Source organism: Vicugna pacos, chromosome 13, assembly GCF_048564905.1.
Source record: "Vicugna pacos chromosome 13, VicPac4, whole genome shotgun sequence".
Lineage (NCBI taxonomy): Eukaryota > Metazoa > Chordata > Mammalia > Artiodactyla > Camelidae > Vicugna > Vicugna pacos.
Genome location: NC_132999.1, coordinates 35,415,013 through 35,435,422, shown reverse-complemented (window position 1 = coordinate 35,435,422; position 20,410 = coordinate 35,415,013). Strand labels below are relative to the sequence as shown.

Below are 20,410 nucleotides of genomic sequence, written 5' to 3'. Positions count from 1 at the left end.
TCTGTCTAGCTCTCAGTCTACCCATTAGAGCCTCAGTTTTTCACTTTGTTTTGTTTTAATTTTTTCATCTATAAAAGGGAGATACCATCTCCTACCAGAGAAGGCAGTTAGGCTGACTGAGTGAGATACAGGATGTGCTCATTAAAATTTGATTTCTTCTTATATATGCTTTGACTACCCAACCCTGACACCCCATTTAATTACATCAGTTCTTATGAACATGCAAAGCAGTCTCCTGAGTCACCGAAATCTGTCCAGGGCCGACCATGCCAAGGCCTGAACTGGTGCTGCAGGCCAGCACAGGCCAGATGCAAAGAAGCCGGCACCCTCTGAAACCCCATGTCCTTCTCATGGAGAAACCAACTCCAAGCTTGGGAAGCCCAGCGAGGTAGTCCCCAACATCACACAGAAGAAAGTTTTCATATACGCATATAGTACACACCATTCAGTTATCACAGAAGGCTGTTTGGGACATGAACACACCAAAGAGAAAACCAGTGGGAGAGTGGAAATCTCAGAAGGCTAAATGGAGAAACTGAGTCTCTAGCCTGGGCCACAGAGAGCCCAGGACCCTGGTGTCAGCCTGAACTCTGCTCCACCCCGGATAGCAGCTCCCGTGCTGGAGCTCAATGGAAGTCCCTTCCCTGCTTCAAGTGCTCAAAGCTGACCAGGATGCTGTAAACAAGAGTGATAGCATTCCTCTTCACCTTCTCCTTGGAAGCCTCCCCGAATTCAGTTCTGCCTCCGGGCCCAGTCCCCATAATTTCCTTGACAATGAACATCACCCAGAAGCACGCTGTGCCCAGCCCACACCTAAGGGGTGGGAAGATGAGGTGCGCAGGGGTCTGTATGATCCGGGCTCATTCTTCCTCTCGCCTCACCTAGAGGGTTGATGTCCAAGAGCAGGCTGGACAGCCACCTGGGTGCATAACTTCACCTCAACGCCCAGCATCCAGAAAGCATAAAAACAGCCTTGGTGAGAAAATAATCCCTGAATTGATAGGCAATGTCATTTGAGAGCCACGACTCCCCACCCCCACCAAACCCCACTCTATGCTCAAAAGCTCGCACACACACGCAGAATGCTTGCTACTGCCTTCAGTCACAAAGAACACAGAGGTATCGATTCTATCAATCCTCAGCAAACAGTGCCCCCACCTCCTCCACCCCACTGCAGTTCCCTGGGGGCTCTGTGAAGCCAGGTATCCATGAGGATAGACAAGAGGCAGAAGTGTCAACCCAGCAAAGGAACAAGTTCTGTCTTCTATAACCAGGGCAAGATCAGGAGACAAAGGAGGAAATGCAGTGGGGACAAAGGAGGAAAGAGGAGGCTGGTGATTTGAGCGGCTTCCTACAAGCAGCTCTCTCTCATCCCCTCAACCTTTCCATGGGATCATCAGGGCCTTGTATCCCACATAAGAGCATAGTATAGTACAACGGTTAAGAGAATGGACCCTGGAGCCAGGCTGCCTGGTTTTGAATCCTGTCTCTGTGTATTCTTGGGCCAGTTACTTGACCTCTCTGTGCCTTAACTACCTCACCTATAAAAAAACAGGACCAACAAGAGTACCTACAGTTATTAAATGAGTTACTATTTCTAAAGCATTTAGAATAGTAAATACTATGCATCTGGTTTGGGAAAAAAAATCAAAGACCCTCCTGTAACTCCTTCCTGTCAGGGCAATAACGTAGCCCCAGGACAGGAAGGGCTGGCCTGGCAAAGGCAGGAAGGCGACAGCAGTACCGGTAGGGTCCTGGGCCTGTCCACTCCCAGTTTCAGAGGCAGAAGGCAAGGCTCCCATCCCTCGTCTTGCCCTGCCAGCCCCAAAGATCCAGAGACTCCCTGATCCAGCTGCCCTGTAGGCTTGGACATTTGAGCCTGTGAAAGGCAAAACCTGACCCCGCAGTCCAGGCCTGGCCAGCAAAGGAGTCCTTCTCATACTCACATGACTTTTAAGTCCCAGTCTCCACAGGTGACAAAAATTGACTTGACGTTTGGATCTAAGAGGCCTTCCTTCGCCATCCACTCATCGACCCTCTGAAAAGTACACAACAAGAACAGATGAGATTTTCCTTTTTTTCCCCCTGAGTCTGTGAAGAGCCACAACAGGGAAACGCAGATAAGCTGCTTGTAATCAGGGCAGGAGAAAATTGTAATCTCATCCAGCCTTGGCTCAGAACTAAGGAGGCACTTGCAGGACAATCCCTGCAGGCAGATCCCGCAAGCCCAAGTGTTGTGGGGTGGGCAGTGAGCCCCACCACTCCTCCATTGCCTAGCAGCCCACCCTGGACAGGATAAGGACAGATCCCAGTAAGTCAGTCCAAATCTGATCCTCAAACAGAGGTGCAACCTAGCATAGACACAGGCTGTTCTGGGCCATGAGAACAGGCTGGAAGGAGGCGCCAGCAGGAACCCCAATCCACAGGTTCATTCCCTCATTTATTGATTCCACCCTCCCACCAAGTGTCCATTTACTAGATTTATGAATTTGGTTATTTCCAAAATGAAGGTGAAGTTAATTTTCACCATGAGTTTAGCAGCAGAGGCTCCTGTGCTGGGCTGAAGCCCCATCTTGACCACTGGGCTAGCATTGCCGGCTCCAGTTGCTACAAGCTCATAAACTGGCCCCAGACTTCGTATGTCTCCTCTCCTGGCTGGGGATTCAAATCCAGCAGAATCTTTCAAAGGTTGAAAGGCAGGGAAAGTTCCTAGGCAGGGAAAGAAACTGCTCCTAAACATACTTTAGTCTTTCTTTCCCTTCATCCCTTTGATGCACTTTTATTATTTGCACTCACATTCGAAGTACAAATACTAAAACCAGTATATAACGAGAGAATTATCATAAAGAATTCATGAAGCATTGCCTATTTTTCAGAAGATCCCAGGCATGGGGCGAGAGTGCAGCAGATCACACCACTGTTCCGCTCACACAGGAGGATTATTTTTAAAGGCTGTATCGCATAGTTATTAGAAACATGGGATTGAAAGTCAGACACATCTGGGTTCTAACCTTGGCTCTTCTACATCCTGGTGGTGTCACTGAAGGGAAGTCATTTAAAAGTCATTTAACCCCTCTGAACTTCAGTTTCCTTCATCTATAAAATGAGGTAAGATGACTAACCTTACAGGGTTGTTTTGAGAATTATATGTGATAATGTATTAAGTGCCTACCTAAAAATAGAGTAGGCTGGGAAGGGGAGAAAGACAGATCATCATAATACAATCTGATAGAGGCAGCAATGGAGAAATACCCAGAATGCTATCAGGCCGAGGACGCAGAGGTCTGCCCTACCTTTCACAGGGAAAGGGGTCAGAAAGGCTTCATAAAGAAGATGATTGAACTAAGGGCTTGGAGGTTGCATTTGCTTGACAGGGTGGAACACAGGAGAGGATTCTCCAGGCAAGGGCACAGGGCACACACATTTGTATTTGAGAAGCAACTGTCAGTTTAATGTCTGCCTTCCCCACCAGACTATCAGCACCATGAAGGCATCTGTCTTATTCGCTGTCAATCTCTAACCCAGCACAGTGTCTTCTCAACAGATATTAGCCAACTGACTGACATGTGAATAGGGAGCAATGTGACTGAAGTCCTCAGTAAATTAAAGGAGGGACAGGAACTGAGGCTGGGGGACTAGGTTGGGCCACTGTAAAGGGTCTTGTGTGCCCATCAGGGAATGAGAGCACATGGTAATCCTGGGCTCCCTGGACATTTCAGATTCTGGAGGGCTGGCCCATGATGAAGCAGTCTTGGAGTAGGGCCAAGAATCCCATCTAGGCCATGGCTACAGCAGCCCTGCCTCCTGGAACATCAGGGCTACTCCCCAGTGCCAGACTCTGCAGACCCTCTCTACAGCTTGTACACCAAAGAATTCTCCTCAGCCCGAGGGCCTCCCCATCAACTAACTTCTGAACCTTCCACTGTTGAATGGTTTGTCTCCCCAGCCACTCTGGACCAAGCCCTTGCACAGACATACACGTACACACATGCACTTGTGTATCCTTTCCCCAAGGCCCTCCTGAAGGAAATAAGGCAGTCTTTCCATAAGAAAAGAGGTCAGGCAAACCTGGAGCTCCCTAAGTCAGCTAATCTCGCTCCAGCTCACTGGCCTTATATCCCCAAGGAAAGTACCCCACCTGCTAGGGGGCTTCCCAATGCCCCAACTCCTGAACAGTGGTTCTGGAAAAGAGAGCAGGACAGGACAGGACTGTCAGGAGGCAGCGCCCAGCAGGACCAGGCCTGCACCATGAGAAGCACCTACTGCTTACTGGGGTCCTTAGAAGCTTAGGGCTGAGGCCATTCACTCATGCAGTTTCTACTATGAGCCTGTCCAAGGAAGTGATACATTTGGAATCAGGCTGGTCATTTTCCTTCCCTTCTCTGTTTTAATGGATAAAGGGTTGGAGGGACCACCAAGATAACCCCCAATCAGCTAGGCCAGCCCTCCCAGCTATTGAAGGTCCAAAGGAGCCCAGCCTGAGCCCCACCTAGAACTAATGTGTCAGGCGAACATCTAGCTGGTTATCTGCTCAGGACCTTGGTTAGTACAAAAACTAGCTCTTAAGCTCTATAACCAGCTCAGGGCTAATGGAACAAAGCAGGGCCCAGCTTGGTCTCCTTGTCCTACCACAGACTCCCCATCCAAGCCAATGCCAGGAATCTTCCCTCTTCACCTACAAAGTGTGCTGAAGTGGCAGAAAGTAGCTTCCAGGTGAGACTCAGAATAATCCTCTGAGCATCCTGCTCCAGGGTGGCCTGGAGTCAGCAAGAGGAAGCCTCTTAAAGACCAATCTCCCCCTCAACTGGCACCACTGAGGAGAAAACCCTGTAACTTCCACAGCCCTGGTTTGGTGCCGGCCCAGAATAAGCATCTTCCTCCCAGGATCCCAGCCAGAGGCACTGCAGGGAAGAGCTGCCTAGCCTCTGGCCTCGCTCAGGGGCCAGGCTCTGGCCAGGGAGACTGGCTGGGAGACAGGGAAGGAAGGGTCCCTTCTTTCTCCGAGTCTGGTCTTAGAGAGAGCATTCCAGGCTGAGGAGTATCCTTAGTCATCGGGGTGACTCTCCCCATTGAAAAAGAGGGTCATTGGGGCTGGGAGCCACCTAAGAGCTCATCTCATCTGTTCCAACCCCTATCCAGAGCCGGACAGGCCACCAGGGAGCCAAAACCTATCTCTCCGGCCCTGTCTCCATCCTGAGGAGCCCCAGGAAATTCAGTCTGCATTTCTCTCCCCTACGAGACAGGCCCACTTGGCTCAAGAAAGAGATCTTCCTCCCTCTCCCGCCACCGCTCTACTTCCTCCAGGCTGACTTCACCAATGTTGGTGTGCTCGGCCATCCTCCGAGACGCTCTGCTTGCTCCTGTGCTTTGACAGGGGCTGAATTCAGGATTTTCTGGTCTTAACGATAAATAAAGCGCCTAACAAAATCCACAGGCTCTTTCTCTTCTCCCCTCCCCGCTGGAGAGAAGGGAGTGGGAGGGGGACCTTCTCCCTCTCTGAAAACCCCAGGCCAGAGAAGCGGTGGGAGAAGAGCTGAGGCCAAGCACTGCTTCCTTATTCCCTCAGGCTGGAGCACGAGAAGCAGCATCTTAACCTTTTCCAGCTCCCTGAGGAGAACATCCCAGAAGTGTGGTCTCTGCCAAGGGTTCTAAAGCCTTTAATTTGATTTCCCTCACACAGGCAATTGTTATAATTATTCTGATTAGGAATCATTACCCAGTGCAGCCTCTGCACCCCTGACAGGCACAATGCATCCAGCGGCAAGCAGCAGTGGGGCAGCCGGGCCCAGCCGCACCTCCTGGAGGAGCTGACAGCAAACAAAAGCCATTGATGGGAGTTCTGGGTGAGTTAATGAAGTGCTCACATGCCACAGGAAGCCAACACTAAAGCTAAACAAAAACACCTCCAGTCCCCGGGGCTGGGCCCGCTGTGCCGCAGCTCGGCTCGCCTACTCCCAGCCTGCCCAGCGCGGGCTTCCCAAGCCAGCCGGCCGGCACAGGGCCACGGGCCAGGAGCGGGTGGGGCCTCCCCGACTCCTGGCGGCGCTCGGACATCTTGTCAGTAACCCTGATGGGAACAGCTGGAGATGACAGATCAATGGTTCAATACTCTCAACAGCATGTCACTGATGTGACAGCAAATGTTATTCTAATCAAGCCATAATCATAGTCAAATTACACAGCTACATTCTTAGGAAGGGAGGGAGAGGAAGGCAGCAGGAAGGGGTCAGAGGTCAGGAATTAAAGGTCACTCCACCTACCTCCAGCACTTGCTGCAGGCTTGGCTGACCATCCACCATAGCTTGAATAATCCCGGTGAGCTGAAAGGAAGGAAGGAGAGTCAATGAGTGGAAAACCAGGGCACAGGGTTTCAAAGCTGGACTGGATCCTCTCCTTTCCATTTTTCTCCTTCTACTGTGAAAGACTCTGATCTGCACAGCTGTGGGCTCTGAGCCTGACAGAAGCCTTGGGAATCAAGTCCCAGGACACAGTGTGACTTTCTGCACAACTTCCACCCTGGGACGGCGGTCACGCCTACACATTAACCGTGGGGTGTGTCTCATTCCTGTTTCAGCTTGTTTTGTAGAAAATTTGATTGCACATGTCTTTGGTATTCAATGGACTCAGTAAGTCCCCACAAATCATAGTCTGAAGTAAATTCGCCTCCAAGCTTCCCAGCAGTTCCTACAGAACTCGGGGGTGCCCACATGGGACAGGCACATTGGGTTCCAAGCCCACCTCTTCCCAGCACTTCCCCCTCTAACACCAGTGAAGAGGGGGACCGGGGTGGGGGGAGGTTCCTGCAGGCATCCACCCTTCACCCTGCTGACCTGGGCCCTGCACACCTGCTAGCCAGGCAGGAAACAGGAACCCTTAGCAGACAAGACTACAGATCTCGTCAGACCTAGGTTCAAACAAGTTTGCTGCCTGGCTTTGTTCTGAAGTGAGAATACCCCTCAAGCCCAGACAGGCTGCCTCCAGGCTCTGCAGCAGCAGGCCCCCGCACGGACCTGCACCCAGTTAGAAGTCACCGCGGCCAGTGTGCCCCTGGCCACTTCCACACGGAGTAGTATCTCAGGCCTGCTGGGAAACTTTTTTTTAAGTGTGAGGGGTGGGGATTAAACTCCAATTAAACTATAATTACATTTAATGAATACCAAATACCCATCTCACAGGAACCGCTGGCTCTAAGAGGGAAGGTTATTTTCTCATAGTGACTTACATGGAATGGTAATACACACCTTTTAGGGAAGAAATTTTCATTTTAAGAACGCTGAGTTCCTCTAGGTGGGTTTCTGTAGTTCATCAAGTCATTATTAGGTGGTATTTTAAGGAAGTGTAAGGACACAGCCACTCTATTTTATATTCCAGAAACTGTTTTTATATTAATCTGTATTTTAATTGGGTAACAGCTGCTGCCTACAGACTTCCCATGGTCTAAAAGGAAAATAAATTAGAAAGATTAACTACACTGTTGTTTCGCAAGGCTTTAACCCACAGCATGCCCACCCGGCTGGCACCTCCACACCCTTTCCTGGGAGACCAAAGGACTGCCCAGCAGAGGGAGGGCCTGAGCCAAAAAGAAGAAAAGGTGGTCCCCTGAGGGCCGCGGGGTGGGGATGGGGAAGAGCCCTGGGGCTGCAGCTTTCATCTTGAAGTGCTAGGACTCCTCCTCCTATTTAGTTAACAACTACTCCTGGAGAGGCTGCAGTGTGCTGGGCCCCATTCTAGGAACCAGGGATCCAGCAGTGAGGAAGAGCAAGGAAATCCTGCCTTCCTGGAATCTGCATTCTTCTTGGTGGCCCCGTCCTGTCCTGGCCGAGCCCAGCCAGCACCCAGAGCCTGTCAGCCTTCCAGAGCCACACAGCGAGCAGGCAGAGCCTTGCGTTCTGTCCCAGGCAGGGGCCAGATCTGGAGAAGGCCTGTTGCCAACTCTAGGTCTAATAGCCAGATGACTGGCTGGCATCCATGCACCCACCACTGCCCTTTCTCGCCCAGCTTCTCTCCTGCTCAGTTCTTCCAGGGCCAAATCACATCCCCAAGCCTGGAGCTGGGCCTTTGGGTCAGGTCTATCCTAGAGAAGAGGGCCCACAGCCACTCTTCTTGGAAAGCTCCAGGGTCTGTGTGCACTCTTGTGTCTAGTCTAAGTTTCTTGGGGAAAGGTTAGGTGTACTTCTTCCCTTGGCTCCCACCAAGGGTCACTCAGATGAACCCTGAAGAGCTTCCAGAAAGTCTCTCTTACACAGGAAACCTTGCCGAGAATCCTCCCACCTTGGAGATGAGGCTTAGGTCAGCACCTGTGTACAAGGTGCACAAGCACCTGCTCTGGGCCCCAACAAAAGCACTCTATCCAAAAAAATAAACAAAAACTGAGGCACTGGTCTCCAGGCTCCTGGGATTTTCTCATATTCTTCTCCAGTGGTCAGCAATACTGAAATCATCAGCCTGAGAGGAGCCTAGTGAGCTCAGCTTCCTCCCTCTCCATGCTTCCCAGACCACCTGTGGTCCAATAGGACAGCTTACAGCTTACAGCTAAAGGACTTGAACTCAACCCCCAGAGACACAGGGGCTTGAGCTACTGGTTCAACTAGAAGCATCCTTTCCGGGGGAGACCTCACTCCCTTGCATTAATGCCTCCAACAATGGACTATATACAGCTTATCAGCTCTGCCAAGGCACTGGATGAAGAGGAGGTGAAATTTTAAAAGTTAGTCCCTGTACCTAATACTGACAACCTATGACTTACACCAGAAACTGTGAGGGAGACAGACAATATAATAAGTACTGGGAAGTTTCACCTTAGGCCTAACCTAAATCTTTCATGCTACTGTTTAAACCCATTCCCACTTGGGTTAATACGTGTTTGTAAAAAGCTTTCACATCCTCACAATGAAAGGTACTAGAGCAAAGCCAAGTATTATTAAGCTGAGAACCAAGGCTCACAGGCTAAACAGAGCTCAGAGACCTTAACCACTTAAAGCAGGAGAGGTGAGAGGAAGAATTAACGTGTGCTCTGTGGCTCCTTTCACTGAGGGATTACAGATTAACTCCCGCTTCTCCAGACTCTGAAACCACAAGGCGAGGGGCTTTTGACCCTGACTGATAACATGGCTGGTTACTGAGATTCCCTACCCGCACAACGGCTTTGTCCAGGAACGAGCTGGCTTCCACATAAACACTGGCAGCAACATGAAGCAGCCCAGGACGCTCGGTGCCAATAGTATGTCAGCATCCAGTGCTTTCTCCCTTCAGTTTATCTCCAGCACGATCGTATTCTGACACCAAGACAGTCTGTTGATTACATAAGCACTTGTCTCTGGTGTGCAATCTGATAATCAGACCCACTCTTTCTCCTCAGACAAAGAGACCAATAAATCTCACCCTTTATAAGTACAGGTGCAAGACAAAGCCCTTTACTGGCATTTAGCAAAATGGGTATTTTTCCTAGTTTTTTTTTTTCCACAATGACAACAACAACAAAAAAGACTGCACACGGTCAGGGACTGTGCGTCAGCCCAGCTGCTGGAGACAGAGCTCTGATGAGTTGGAGCAGATTCTAGAGATGGTAGGGAAAGGGCCTGGTGAGGAAGGAAACACATCCTACCCTACCTCTGTCAGAACCATGTCTCCAGGCAGACTATCAACTGGAACTGAAAAAGGACCTCAAGAAGGCTAATCACATGTTCCTCACACAGAGCAGTAAGACACTTGTGTCTAGGTGCAGGCTGTGGACTCACTTGAGGCAGAATCCCTCTTCCTGCTGCCCAGCACTGAGCCTGTCTCTCTCCTAACACAAGCATGTGCTCGTCTGTGTACGCACGCGGCCAGGGTTTTTAAAAACTTCTTGTGCAAGAGAGAACATCCTACCAGGGCAGAGGAGCTGTTTAGGAAAATCTGGAGGTGTGGGATGGTTCCTCATATTTACTAACGAAAGATTCCTTCTGGCTGGAATGACCTCCCTCCCTACCCGCAAAGGCAAATACAGCCAGACTGGAGGAGGTCTCAGAACGACAGCCCCATCCTGTGTCCATGCCTCTCTTTGCATTACAATTCCATTTAGTACAGATGGAGACGGGAAAATATTTAGATGATTCAAGGTTTTCCAAAGACTTTAAATACTCAAAAGAGCTAGTCAGCAGTATAGTTACTTTGGGGGGAGGCAAGATGTGGTTGAGTAACTTCTTGACAATATTCATCCAAGGAACATGTACTTTTATTTGGTGCCAGGCCCTAACGATAGGACAAAGATGGATCAGATCTAGTTTCTGCCCTCAAGGAGCTCACAGCCTAGTGGGAAGATGGATAAATAATCACAGTGTAATGTATCTGAATGGTGCTACGTTGGGTGAGCACCACCCAACTTGGGCTCAGGGAAGGCTTCCCACAGAAGGTGACCCTGGGCAGAGTGCTAGAGGACAAGTAGGAGGGTGGCAGCAGCACACAGGCAGAAGGACTGTCATGAGCAGACGTGGACAGTGAGAGGGCAAGCTTTGGGTGAGGGAAGTGAGGGGACATGAAACAGAGAGGTATGAGGCTGGACACAAAGGTGGGGACCAGGTCAGGGAGAGTTCTGAGCCCTGGAAACCCAAAACAAAATGGTAGAATCAATGCACACAGCACAGCCACGTCCTCACTTTCAGAACAGGGGTCAGTCATAACAAGGATCCCAACACCGCCAGACCTACTACCCTCCAGAGTAGGTCTTATGTCTTTGGGTGAAGCTTTCTAGGAAAAAGAAATAGCTTTCATCATAGTCTCACAGTCGCTGCTCCCCTTCCCCAAAAGAGAAGCAATAGCAGCCCTGCTCTGAAAAAAAAACCCTTTTCCCAATATTTTCAAGCATCCATTCCTGCCTAGGGCCGAGCTCCAGCAGTGATCTGTTCCATCCTAAACAACCAGCAATCTTGCCCACGTTCAGACCTGCCTGTCTATGCCAGGCAACCTGCCTGGAGCTGGAGACCCACAGGGGAGGCCGCACACAGAAAGAAGGAAGAAAAGGATAAGAAGACATTACACTTTCAGGCCAGCGGAGGGCTCAGGTATCTGGCAGGATTAAGGAAAATCTTCCCTTCCCTTCCCGTAAGGAAGGGAATTTTCATCAAGAGATGACTTTTTCCAAAGGGGCAAAAAGGACAGATTAGCGCCCCCTGGTGGTATAGGTAGTTCCCAGGAGAAAGGGTTGAAAAACAGTTGACCCCAGAAAGAGCAAGAGCCTCAACATCATCGGCTGGAACAACAAAAGGCTTGAGTGACTAGACACCTTGGCAGATGGATGCCTACAGCAAAATGCCCAGCCAGGTCACTGGCATTGAGCCCAGGAGTCACCCTCAAGATCTCCTATCTGGGCTAAGTCAGCCTCAGAGCCCACTGAACCTCCCACCAATGGCAGGCCCTTCCTCAGCTTCCCCCACAGCACAGGGATTGTCTGGGGATTACTCAACAACTTCTTTCTTCCTGTTTCACTCACATGAAGAAAGTGGGTCTCTAAATGAAGGCACAAAGTCCCTAATGTACCCTCACCCCAAATGCTTAAGATTCCAGGAACACTCATGTTTCCCATCACCTCTGCTACTACACACACTTGACCCATGAGTCCACCATCGCCTGTGGTCACCACAGTGTGCAAAATATTATGCGTCACAGGGGAAAGCAGCCACGGAAGGCCTCTCCATACAGTCCTGAGAGTCAAACTCTGCAGGAGCGCCTCCTTTCTGCCAGTGGCTCTTCTGAGCCTCCAGCAAGAATCAAGGTCACAGTTAGTCCCAGTTTCACAACCTGTAAAATGGGGCCAATAAGAACCTGTTGGCGAGGTGGTCGAGTTCAGTATCAGCATAAGATAAGGATGGTATTTCAGCCTCAGCTAGGCTGTCCTCACCCTCTACATGGACTGCCCTTCCCTTTCTTTGGTGACAGAGTTGTGCTTCCCAGAAATTTAACCAATGCTTCACACAGGACCATTTTGCTCAAGGACAGAGAAACATCACCAAAAAGGTATGAAAGCCTGAACATAACTTCTTCCAAGAAGGTGGAATCTTCACCTCTTGCCAAGGGCTCTAAGGGAAATGGAACTGAAAAGAAGCTGAACCCCAGAGGCACCACCCTGCTCCTAGACTCCAACTGCCTGGTCACTGGAAAGGATGAGGATGACAAGGAAGGGAAAATGTTAGGGAAGCTGGGACAGACTGTGCCACTGCCCTCCCCAGGTTCCCCCATAACCACAGTGGTCCAAGGGGAGGGGCAGGCTTTGTAAAAAGCCAGCTGCTGGGTCCAACATGCACCTGCCTTAACTGCTGAGAAGACCTAAGCTTTCTCTAAGCAGCCAGTATAGAGCACCAGTGATCCCCAAGCTACTGTCCCAGCAGCCCCTGATGCCCAGCTCTAGGCCCTTACCTCTGTACAGAAGGGAGTAAGCTGTGGATGGACCACGGGCTGGACATACATGTGAAAGGTAGACTCAATCTCCATGGTCCGGCCATTTAGCTTCAGGATGGGGAACTCGATGATTTCCTGGAATGGTAAAGGCACAGAAAAGGAGGAATAAGTTTTTTTAAACCCACCATTTCAAATAACTTAGAGTCAAGAACAAGGGAGTGTTTTGGACTCATTAGCTCCTGCCAGGCCAAACCCAAGACTGTGTGAGATGTTGCTAGCTCAGTTATAATCCTAACCCTCCCACTGTTAATATCTTCACAGATTCCAGGGACTCAACACACAACATCCCCACTGTTTCTGGACGGGGAAGGCAGACAGTGGAAGAATCTGCCCCATGTGCCCCAACTGCTTTCTAGCAGAGGCCTGCTCATTCAGGCCCCTAAAAGGAGCCCCCCCTTCCTCTTTCCCAAGTCCCTGCCCTGGACTGCGCCTGGGTCTCCAGCCACATAGACAACCAGCCATCAGACTAATGCACAGACTTCTGCATGGGACGTTTACACAGAGCCAATGAGTTTCTTCATTAGTTTTTAACCAAAAAAAAATTTTTTTTAAAGCAATAATATATAAAGCCAAAGGGGATACTGAAGAGGAGAAAGCTGAAAAAGAGTAATAGGAGCTAATGCCTCCCACCTTTCTTTCAGGCAGTACGCCCTCCCTTCAGCCTGCTCCCCCCGCCCCCCCAATCGCTTAGCCAGCCCTTCCCAGTCCACTGGAACGTAATGGAAGGAGGAGGAGTGACAATTTGTTTGGTGTCTCTAAGATTAATTTGTCTCCGTTATTTAATAGAGATGCACAGCACCCAGGTCCTGGTGTGCAAACAGGCTTGCAGCACGCCGTCTGTGCAGCATGCCTCACACATCGCTCCTGGGAAGGGAGGAACACGCCGGAGGGGGGAGAGGGCCAGAGGCACACGCAAGCAACAGAGAGAAGAGGGAAAGCCAGGAGAGAGAATAAAAAAAATTATTGCTTTTTAATATTCAAAAACAGTTTGCAAAATTTAATCAAAGCAGAGGAAAAGCTAACATTTTTACCACTTTGACATTTTTATTAGCGCTTTCATAAATTTTTAAAACATGAATGGAATTAGTTTACAACACAAAAAAACTGCCCTGAAAACATCTGGAAGAGACAAATAGGAAATAATAAAAAAAATAAATAAAAGCAAAATCCTCCGAGTAAAATTAGCATGTGAAAAAGGCCTCCACTGCAGAGAAAGAAGGGGGGCTTTGCCCACTCAGTGGTCCCCACAGTCAGCTCCAGAGGCATCCCTACCCCAGGTCCCCCGTTTTGGAGAAGACCTTTCCAGTATCACTAAAATCAAGGCAAATTGGTTCTCTCCAGGGACAGCCCGGAGAAGCAACACAAAGCTGCTGACACCTGGCTGCACTCAGGAAATGGATGAGTGGGGAGACAGAAGGAGAAATGGTCGATCTCCCTGATGTTGCAGGGCAGCCAGGTATCTCCCCACCAAACATACCACCTCTATCAGGCTTGTTTTTAAAGCATTTTATCCAACATATCAGAGCATGACTGAAGATCAAATCAAGACAGCCAGATTTCATGACAGAAAAATTCAAGGGTTCTGGTTGCCCGGCCTCCCTGGGCTGCCCCAAAGGTGGGGAAGCTGACGGGAACCCCCAGAGAGAGGAAGGGTGGAAAGACTGCAAGACTGAGGCAGAAGGGGACACAGAGGAGGCCCAGGCTGTGGCTTAAACTAGATGATAGCTCTCCTCCAGTACAATGCAGGCCAGAGAGAGGAGAGCTTTGCTCTGAAAAACAAAACTGAGGCGCACACACACACAAATACACCTTGGTCCTCCTGCAAAATCAGATACCCAAGACTTCCAAGAGCTAACCCTGAGGTAGGGTTCATCTGACTCCAGAACTTCTGACAGACCCTTCCTCTGCCACTAAGTAGAAGAAACGCTTCCCCAACTGAAAGACCTCCGTAGCCTGGTGAGTTTGGCTGCCCTGGTGTCCAAGGAAACAAATACAGCCAGCTCCTCGCTAATAGTGTTAGCTGGGCCCACAATGAAATTTAACCTGTGACACAACTGTACTTTTCATTTAAAGTTTCATTTGGAGAGAAGCAGTGTTTGGAGACCTGCAGTTTGTCCTGCTAATAAAGACAAGTGTTGGGACCTTTAAGGATGCCATTCATCTCTGGCTTTTATTAAATTCAATTTTCTTAAGCCCATGATACATTATGAAATTAGGAGTTGACATTCCTCTGGAAACAAAAATATCTATCAAACATAAATAGAAAAAAACCCTCTATTACCAAGAATTTATGGCTTAAAGTTGATCTCTTTCCACTTTTTTACAAGCACATGGTTTGTTTTAGATATCTGAAATGCTATTACAGATCCAGAATTTTATCAGTATTTATTATAAAATAGTAAGCGCTTCAGCTACTGCTCTGACCAGCACCAAGTCAGCATCCCCAGGAGACATTCTTAAAACTTGGCCGTCGGTTTACCCACTGCAGCTCAATCCTTCCTGCTGTTGGCTTTCTCGCCCCTGGGGAAATGGAGCCAACCTAAGTGCTTATACTCGGTATCCACCCTCCCAGAGAGGGGGAACAAGCCAGCCTCGGCTCCAGGGGAAGACGGGTAAGCCCTGAGATGCCTGGGGGCCAGGACACAGCAGACTGGACCTATCCTAAACACCTCTGCAATGTTGCTCGCCCATCAGCCAAGCCTGCTCTCCAAGACCAAGAAGAGGGCCAACCTCAGAACGTGACTCTGCAGGGGCCCTTCCTCAGCATCACCATCAGCCATTGTAACAATGACCTTCCACACTGGCATATTCTTTTGAGTCACTGAGGATGCAAAAGAGAAACTTTTGGTAAAAGATCTTTTGGGGAGTCAGAACAGAAAGGATCTCACTTAGGTACTTCTTACCTTCCCATATTGCCCAGGCAAGCCCAGACCCTCAAAATACTGGCCCCAACAGCCCATTCTTGGGAGAGGAGCCCCAATCTGTAGCCAGCTGACACAAGCCTGCAGCCACTACACCTGGTTTATACCAACACTTCAACAGTTTTCAGCTGATAATGAGCAGAGCAGTAACCCCAAAGCTCTAGGCTGATCACATGAATTCCACCCAAGAGCTTATGAAGATGTGCCCTAAGTGCCGGCTTCCAGGGCCAGGTGCTCAGATCATGACACTGTCACCCCTACCCCTCCTCCTTTGCCCTCCCTCCATTTTATCATCCCCCTGGGAAGAAGTTTTTCTTTAAGGAACACTTTTTTAAGGAGTGTCTGCTTGTGTAAAGTAGTACCAAGAAGGAAAGAAGAATCTGTACTTAACATCCAGCCCTCATTCCCAACCGTAGTAATAATTTCACAATTTCTTACTTTTGTATGACATTTGCGTTCGATTAAACTACGTCTACTCTGTGCAGAACACTATGCAGGTGTTGGAGAGGAATTCCGAGATAAGGTCAGACACAGTCTGCTTTGGAGAAGTAGGCGAACCAGAGAGCAGAAAAGATACGTGAGCGAATAATGAACGACACACCATGAAAATACCTCAGTGGAGGGACATACCAAGTGTTATGCTTTTCATTACAGTGTGCTTTCAAATACATTTCCTTATCTTACCATTTTTAATCCTGGAAGATATGTCATATCGTCATCATCATCAGGTCATAAACCAATACTACGAAGCACCTACTGTTGACCAGGCAGGGCTGGGTGTGGACACAGAGGCAAACACGAGATGTGGCGCCTATCTCTTAGGTGTTCAGAGTCTGGGCAAGGGGTAGAAAGAAACAAGTCCCAACACCCTCAGAGACAGACAAAAAACGGAATCATTTCATTCTTTCCATTTATTGTTTACTGTGTGTCAGACACCGCTAAATACTCAACAGAAATGACAGCACTGAATCCACCTAACAACTCATGAGGCAGGAATCACAATTTTCTCTACTTTACAGAAAAACTAAGGCCCAAAGAGCAGTTGTCACTTGCTCAAGGTTACAGTGCTAATAAGGGACAGACTGGGGAAAATGAGACTTAAAGAGATTAGGACTCACAGCTTTCAAAATCTGAAAGGTCAAGAAAGATCTGATTTTTTTAGTCTGAAAGGCTGTCTTTAAGGAGCTCAGTCTCCTGTCCCCTAGACACGTTACAGGAGCAATGAAATGTGGACCATCCAGGCAAAAAGTCCTGCAGGATTGCTACTGAAAAGCCTCCATCCACTACGGCTGCACTGACACAGAGGGCGCTGAGCTCCGGGCTCGGGGAGGGCAAGAACGATCAGCCTTCAGTTTGCATCTCCAGCACCCAGGTCCATTTTAGCATTCGGCCCTCACTCTCAGCTTTTGGTAAGTACACACATGAAGGGGTCGACAGACGCCGAGACAAGCCGAGTGCATGGCTCTAACAGAAAATACGCTTTTCACAGAGCTCTCCATAGGACCAGAGAGGTGAAATAATCTACCTAAAGTGACAAGATGTTAAGTATTTGAGCCAAGAATCAAACGCAGACATTTATCACTCAAAAGTACTTTCTTCCAGATCCCCTGCCTCTTATCTCTAAGTGTTTTCTCACCCTCCCTCAATTGCTACAGAACACCAATGCCCCAGTTTTCTGTTTGCCTGGGACAACAGTTTCCAAAGGCAGGAATTTGCTAAAATTGGGACAGCTGGTCACCTTGCACCATCCACAGCTACCAGCACTGCTAGGTTGTTCAAGGGTAGAGTGCCATAACCCCAAAAAGCTGGTCTGCTGATGGTGGACGGGAATTGGCCACAACTTGACAAGGATGGAAAAAAGCCTCAAACTTGGATTTTTCAAAGTATCCATGGTTCCAAATCTATTGTATCTGTTGTCTCCCTCAATAAAATGCCAGCTACAAATATTTTTTTAAGGGGATGGAAGACAGAAAGATAAAAAGGAAGCACCAAGCAAATATTCTTTTATCTTTTTAAGTGAGTGAAGGTTTTAAATGCAGCTACTTTCTAATTGCTTAAGTAGGAACCCCAGTGATTCTCCTGCTAAATTGAGGACAAAACTAGAACAGCATTTCAGATGAGATTGAGCGTGTTCAGGGCAGTATGGCGTAGACAGCAAAAGCATTTCAAATGGAATTTCACACCCACAATCAGTAGATTACAAGAAATAAATGTGTAGGTTGCTTTCAGGGTATTCAAACTCCCTTAAACTAAAAGTGTCTTTGGTGATAAGATTGTATTTGAAGATACAACAACAAAAGGATTTTAAGCAGAAGGGACTTAGGTTAACCATTTCTTGACAGTGGGACAGTGCAGCATTCTGAGGTGGATACAGCTCAGTGGTAGAGCGCATGCTTAGCATGCATAAGGTCCTGAGTTCAATCCCCAGCACCGCCATTAAAAATAAATTAATAGAAAAAATAGTGTAGCATTCTTATAGACTTTTTTCCCAAGCACAGATTCTTCTTTGCCTGAGCTGATGTTTCTACGGTCCTGTCTTAAATTACATAGTTTTTCATGGCTGCCCCCTCTCAACCGAGGAACTAGCATTCCCTGAATTTAGACATGGTAACAACCAATCTGTCCCTTCTCTCCATCCGCTAACACAAAGTACAAAAAGTGTGCACCCCTGCACAAAAAAGTCTGATAAAATCCAAAAAGCGACATCATCATACAACAAGGTAGAAAAAGCAGTACCTGGCAAAAACATGGGTTTTATCCAGACACATGGTTTTTGGATAAGAGTCTCATGCAAAGACAGGCCCTTTCTCCAAGGGATGGAGGAGCCTCTTGGCCACAGGCAAGAGGGGAAGTTGAGAGGGAGAAGTGAGTGCCACTGGGCAACGGAGAGAACATGGTTTGCTTAACAGTTTCTCCTTTAGGAAAAAAAAAAAAGACATTTTATGCACAAGGAGCTTATTTCTTAAACAAACACTCGTGGTTTTGATTTACACCACAGCCTGCTCCTAAATAATTTATGGCGGGTTAAATTTATTGCCGAGCCCTGGCTGGCTGCAAATTCGAATTGCCAAATAATTAGATTTTAGGGCAAAGCTTATAAATTACCCGTCGATTTGTCCGGACTTGTTTGTCAGTTGCTTTGTGCTTCGGGTCATCTTTGGCATTTGGCTGTTTGGGTTTTAATTGCTGATTTACACTTTGACAGATGAGAGCTGATGCTGGAAGTTTCAGGACAAGGAAGGGTAAAAAAACTGGAGCTTTAAAAGGCTGATTTTTCACCTACATGTCCCTCTTCACCCATTCCCACAGACCCCAAAGCAATTAAAATGTAGGAAAGAGGCAGAAAAGAGACACTGCTATTCTTTATTTGGGGATGGGGGGGTGCCAAGTGAATTATAATTTACTTATACTGAAATCTGAATTTTAAAAAAATTTACAATACCATTAAATGAAGGAGACCAAAAGTCTTAGAAACTGCCTCCTTACCCAGGAGTGCACATGCTTGTGTCTGTCTCGGCATGCACATGACTCTGAATCAGCCTCAGCGCAAACATTTTCAGATAATCAATTGTAAATAACTTCTGATATTAGTGGCCTCTGTGAAGCTGACCCTTCAGGGCAGCAAACAACCAAATGATTTCTTTGTAGCTACCTGTATACACATATTTGTCACAGAAGTAATTTAAACAAATCTGAGGTTGTGTGCAGGAGTGCCCCCCCAGGGGCAGCACTAGGGGATGGCATGGAAGTGGAAGGGTGCCAAGTCCAACTTACCATTCCAGTGGAGGAAAATCCATGTGGATAGAGCTGCGGCTGTCTACTATGTTGATAGAGGGCCTGCGGGCTCTCTTTATGCTCCCCAGAGAAGCAGGGCCTGCCTCCTAGCCACCTGCTGTACCTAATAGCTTACTATGAGGCCATGAGTCAAAATAATACTAGAAGTAATCCTACTAACAAGAGCTGACATGTGCAGCTATTACACGCCAGGCAATGTTCTAAGCTCTTACATTTTATCCTCCCAACAGTCCTATAAGATCGGTACTGTTATTAATCCCATCTTGCCAATAAGGCAACTGAGGCATAAGGAGTACAAGTAACCTAATCAAGGCAAGTTCTACTGCTAGTAGGTGGTGGAGACCAGACTGAAATCCAGGGAGCCCAGTTCTGGAGTCCATGCTCTGAATCACCAGGCCCTACTGCTTCTCCTCAGAACAGCCTCTACCTCAGTTCCCCTTGCTTTGGAGGTCCAGGGTCCACATTCTGGGACTTGAGCACATTAAGCCAAAGCCTGTTCAGCTAATCAGCAATGAGGTGGGGGAAAGTCATGTAACATGCTCAGGATCACAAGATGAATCAAAGACCTGGTTTGACAAAGACCATTTTTCCAATCAGTGCAAATACCACATATTAAAGATCCACTAGCCAGGGGTGAGGAGGTTGGGGTGATCAAGACAGAACAGGCCCACTCAGGCAGACAGTGGGGTCTGGTCAGGCAACTTGGAGAGGAGCCCAGAGAGGCTGGCTGGGCTTCAGGAAGACTTGCTCAATAATCGCCATCCACAGCCTTGGGGGGCTGCTGGTCTCTTCACAGAAGACTGCATCCCCCTGGGGTGCTTCAGAGATTCCTGTTCTCTGTCTGCACCTGACAGCTAAGAGCCAGGACAGGGGAACATTCGTGCTGGCATGACAGCAGATGTTTAAAATCACTGACCAGTAAGCAAGCAACGTACAGACTGACATCCTGGCCACACTGCCCTAAACACTTGTCTCACACACTACACTGGCTCATCGGAACCCACTTCTCTGTAAGGCAGGCAGGTGTCACTGCCCTCTTTTATAGACGAGAAAGCTAAGGCGGTCAGTGGTTTAAAGCCTGGTCCCTTACAGGCAGCATCCCATCACCTGGGAACTTAGAAATGCAAATTCCTGGCCTCCGTCCCAGACTTTCTGAATCAGAAACTCTGAGAGTGGGGCCAGCATTGCGTGTTTTAACAAGCCTTCCGGATGGTTCTGATACTTGCTGAAGTTTGAGAACCAATGGTCTAGAGTAGAGCAGT

The 20,410-nt window shown here is 48.4% G+C and overlaps 1 protein-coding gene across 7 annotated transcripts in view; it reads right to left on the bottom strand.

Moving 5' to 3' along the window:
* ERI3 (ERI1 exoribonuclease family member 3) overlaps nt 1-20,410 on the bottom strand; it is a 122,976-nt gene that overhangs the window by 78,435 nt on the left and 24,131 nt on the right. For 6 of the 7 annotated variants that reach the window (XM_031684171.2, XM_015236091.3, XM_031684173.2 and 3 more), the window contains 3 exons: nt 12,391-12,507; nt 6,261-6,320; nt 1,947-2,038 (listed from right to left, as the gene is read on the bottom strand). In XM_031684171.2, the coding sequence (XP_031540031.1) occupies nt 1,947-2,038; nt 6,261-6,320; nt 12,391-12,507 (269 nt within the window). The remainder of the gene's footprint in view (nt 1-1,946; nt 2,039-6,260; nt 6,321-12,390; nt 12,508-20,410) is intronic. The other variant, XM_072974579.1, reaches the window with a different exon arrangement.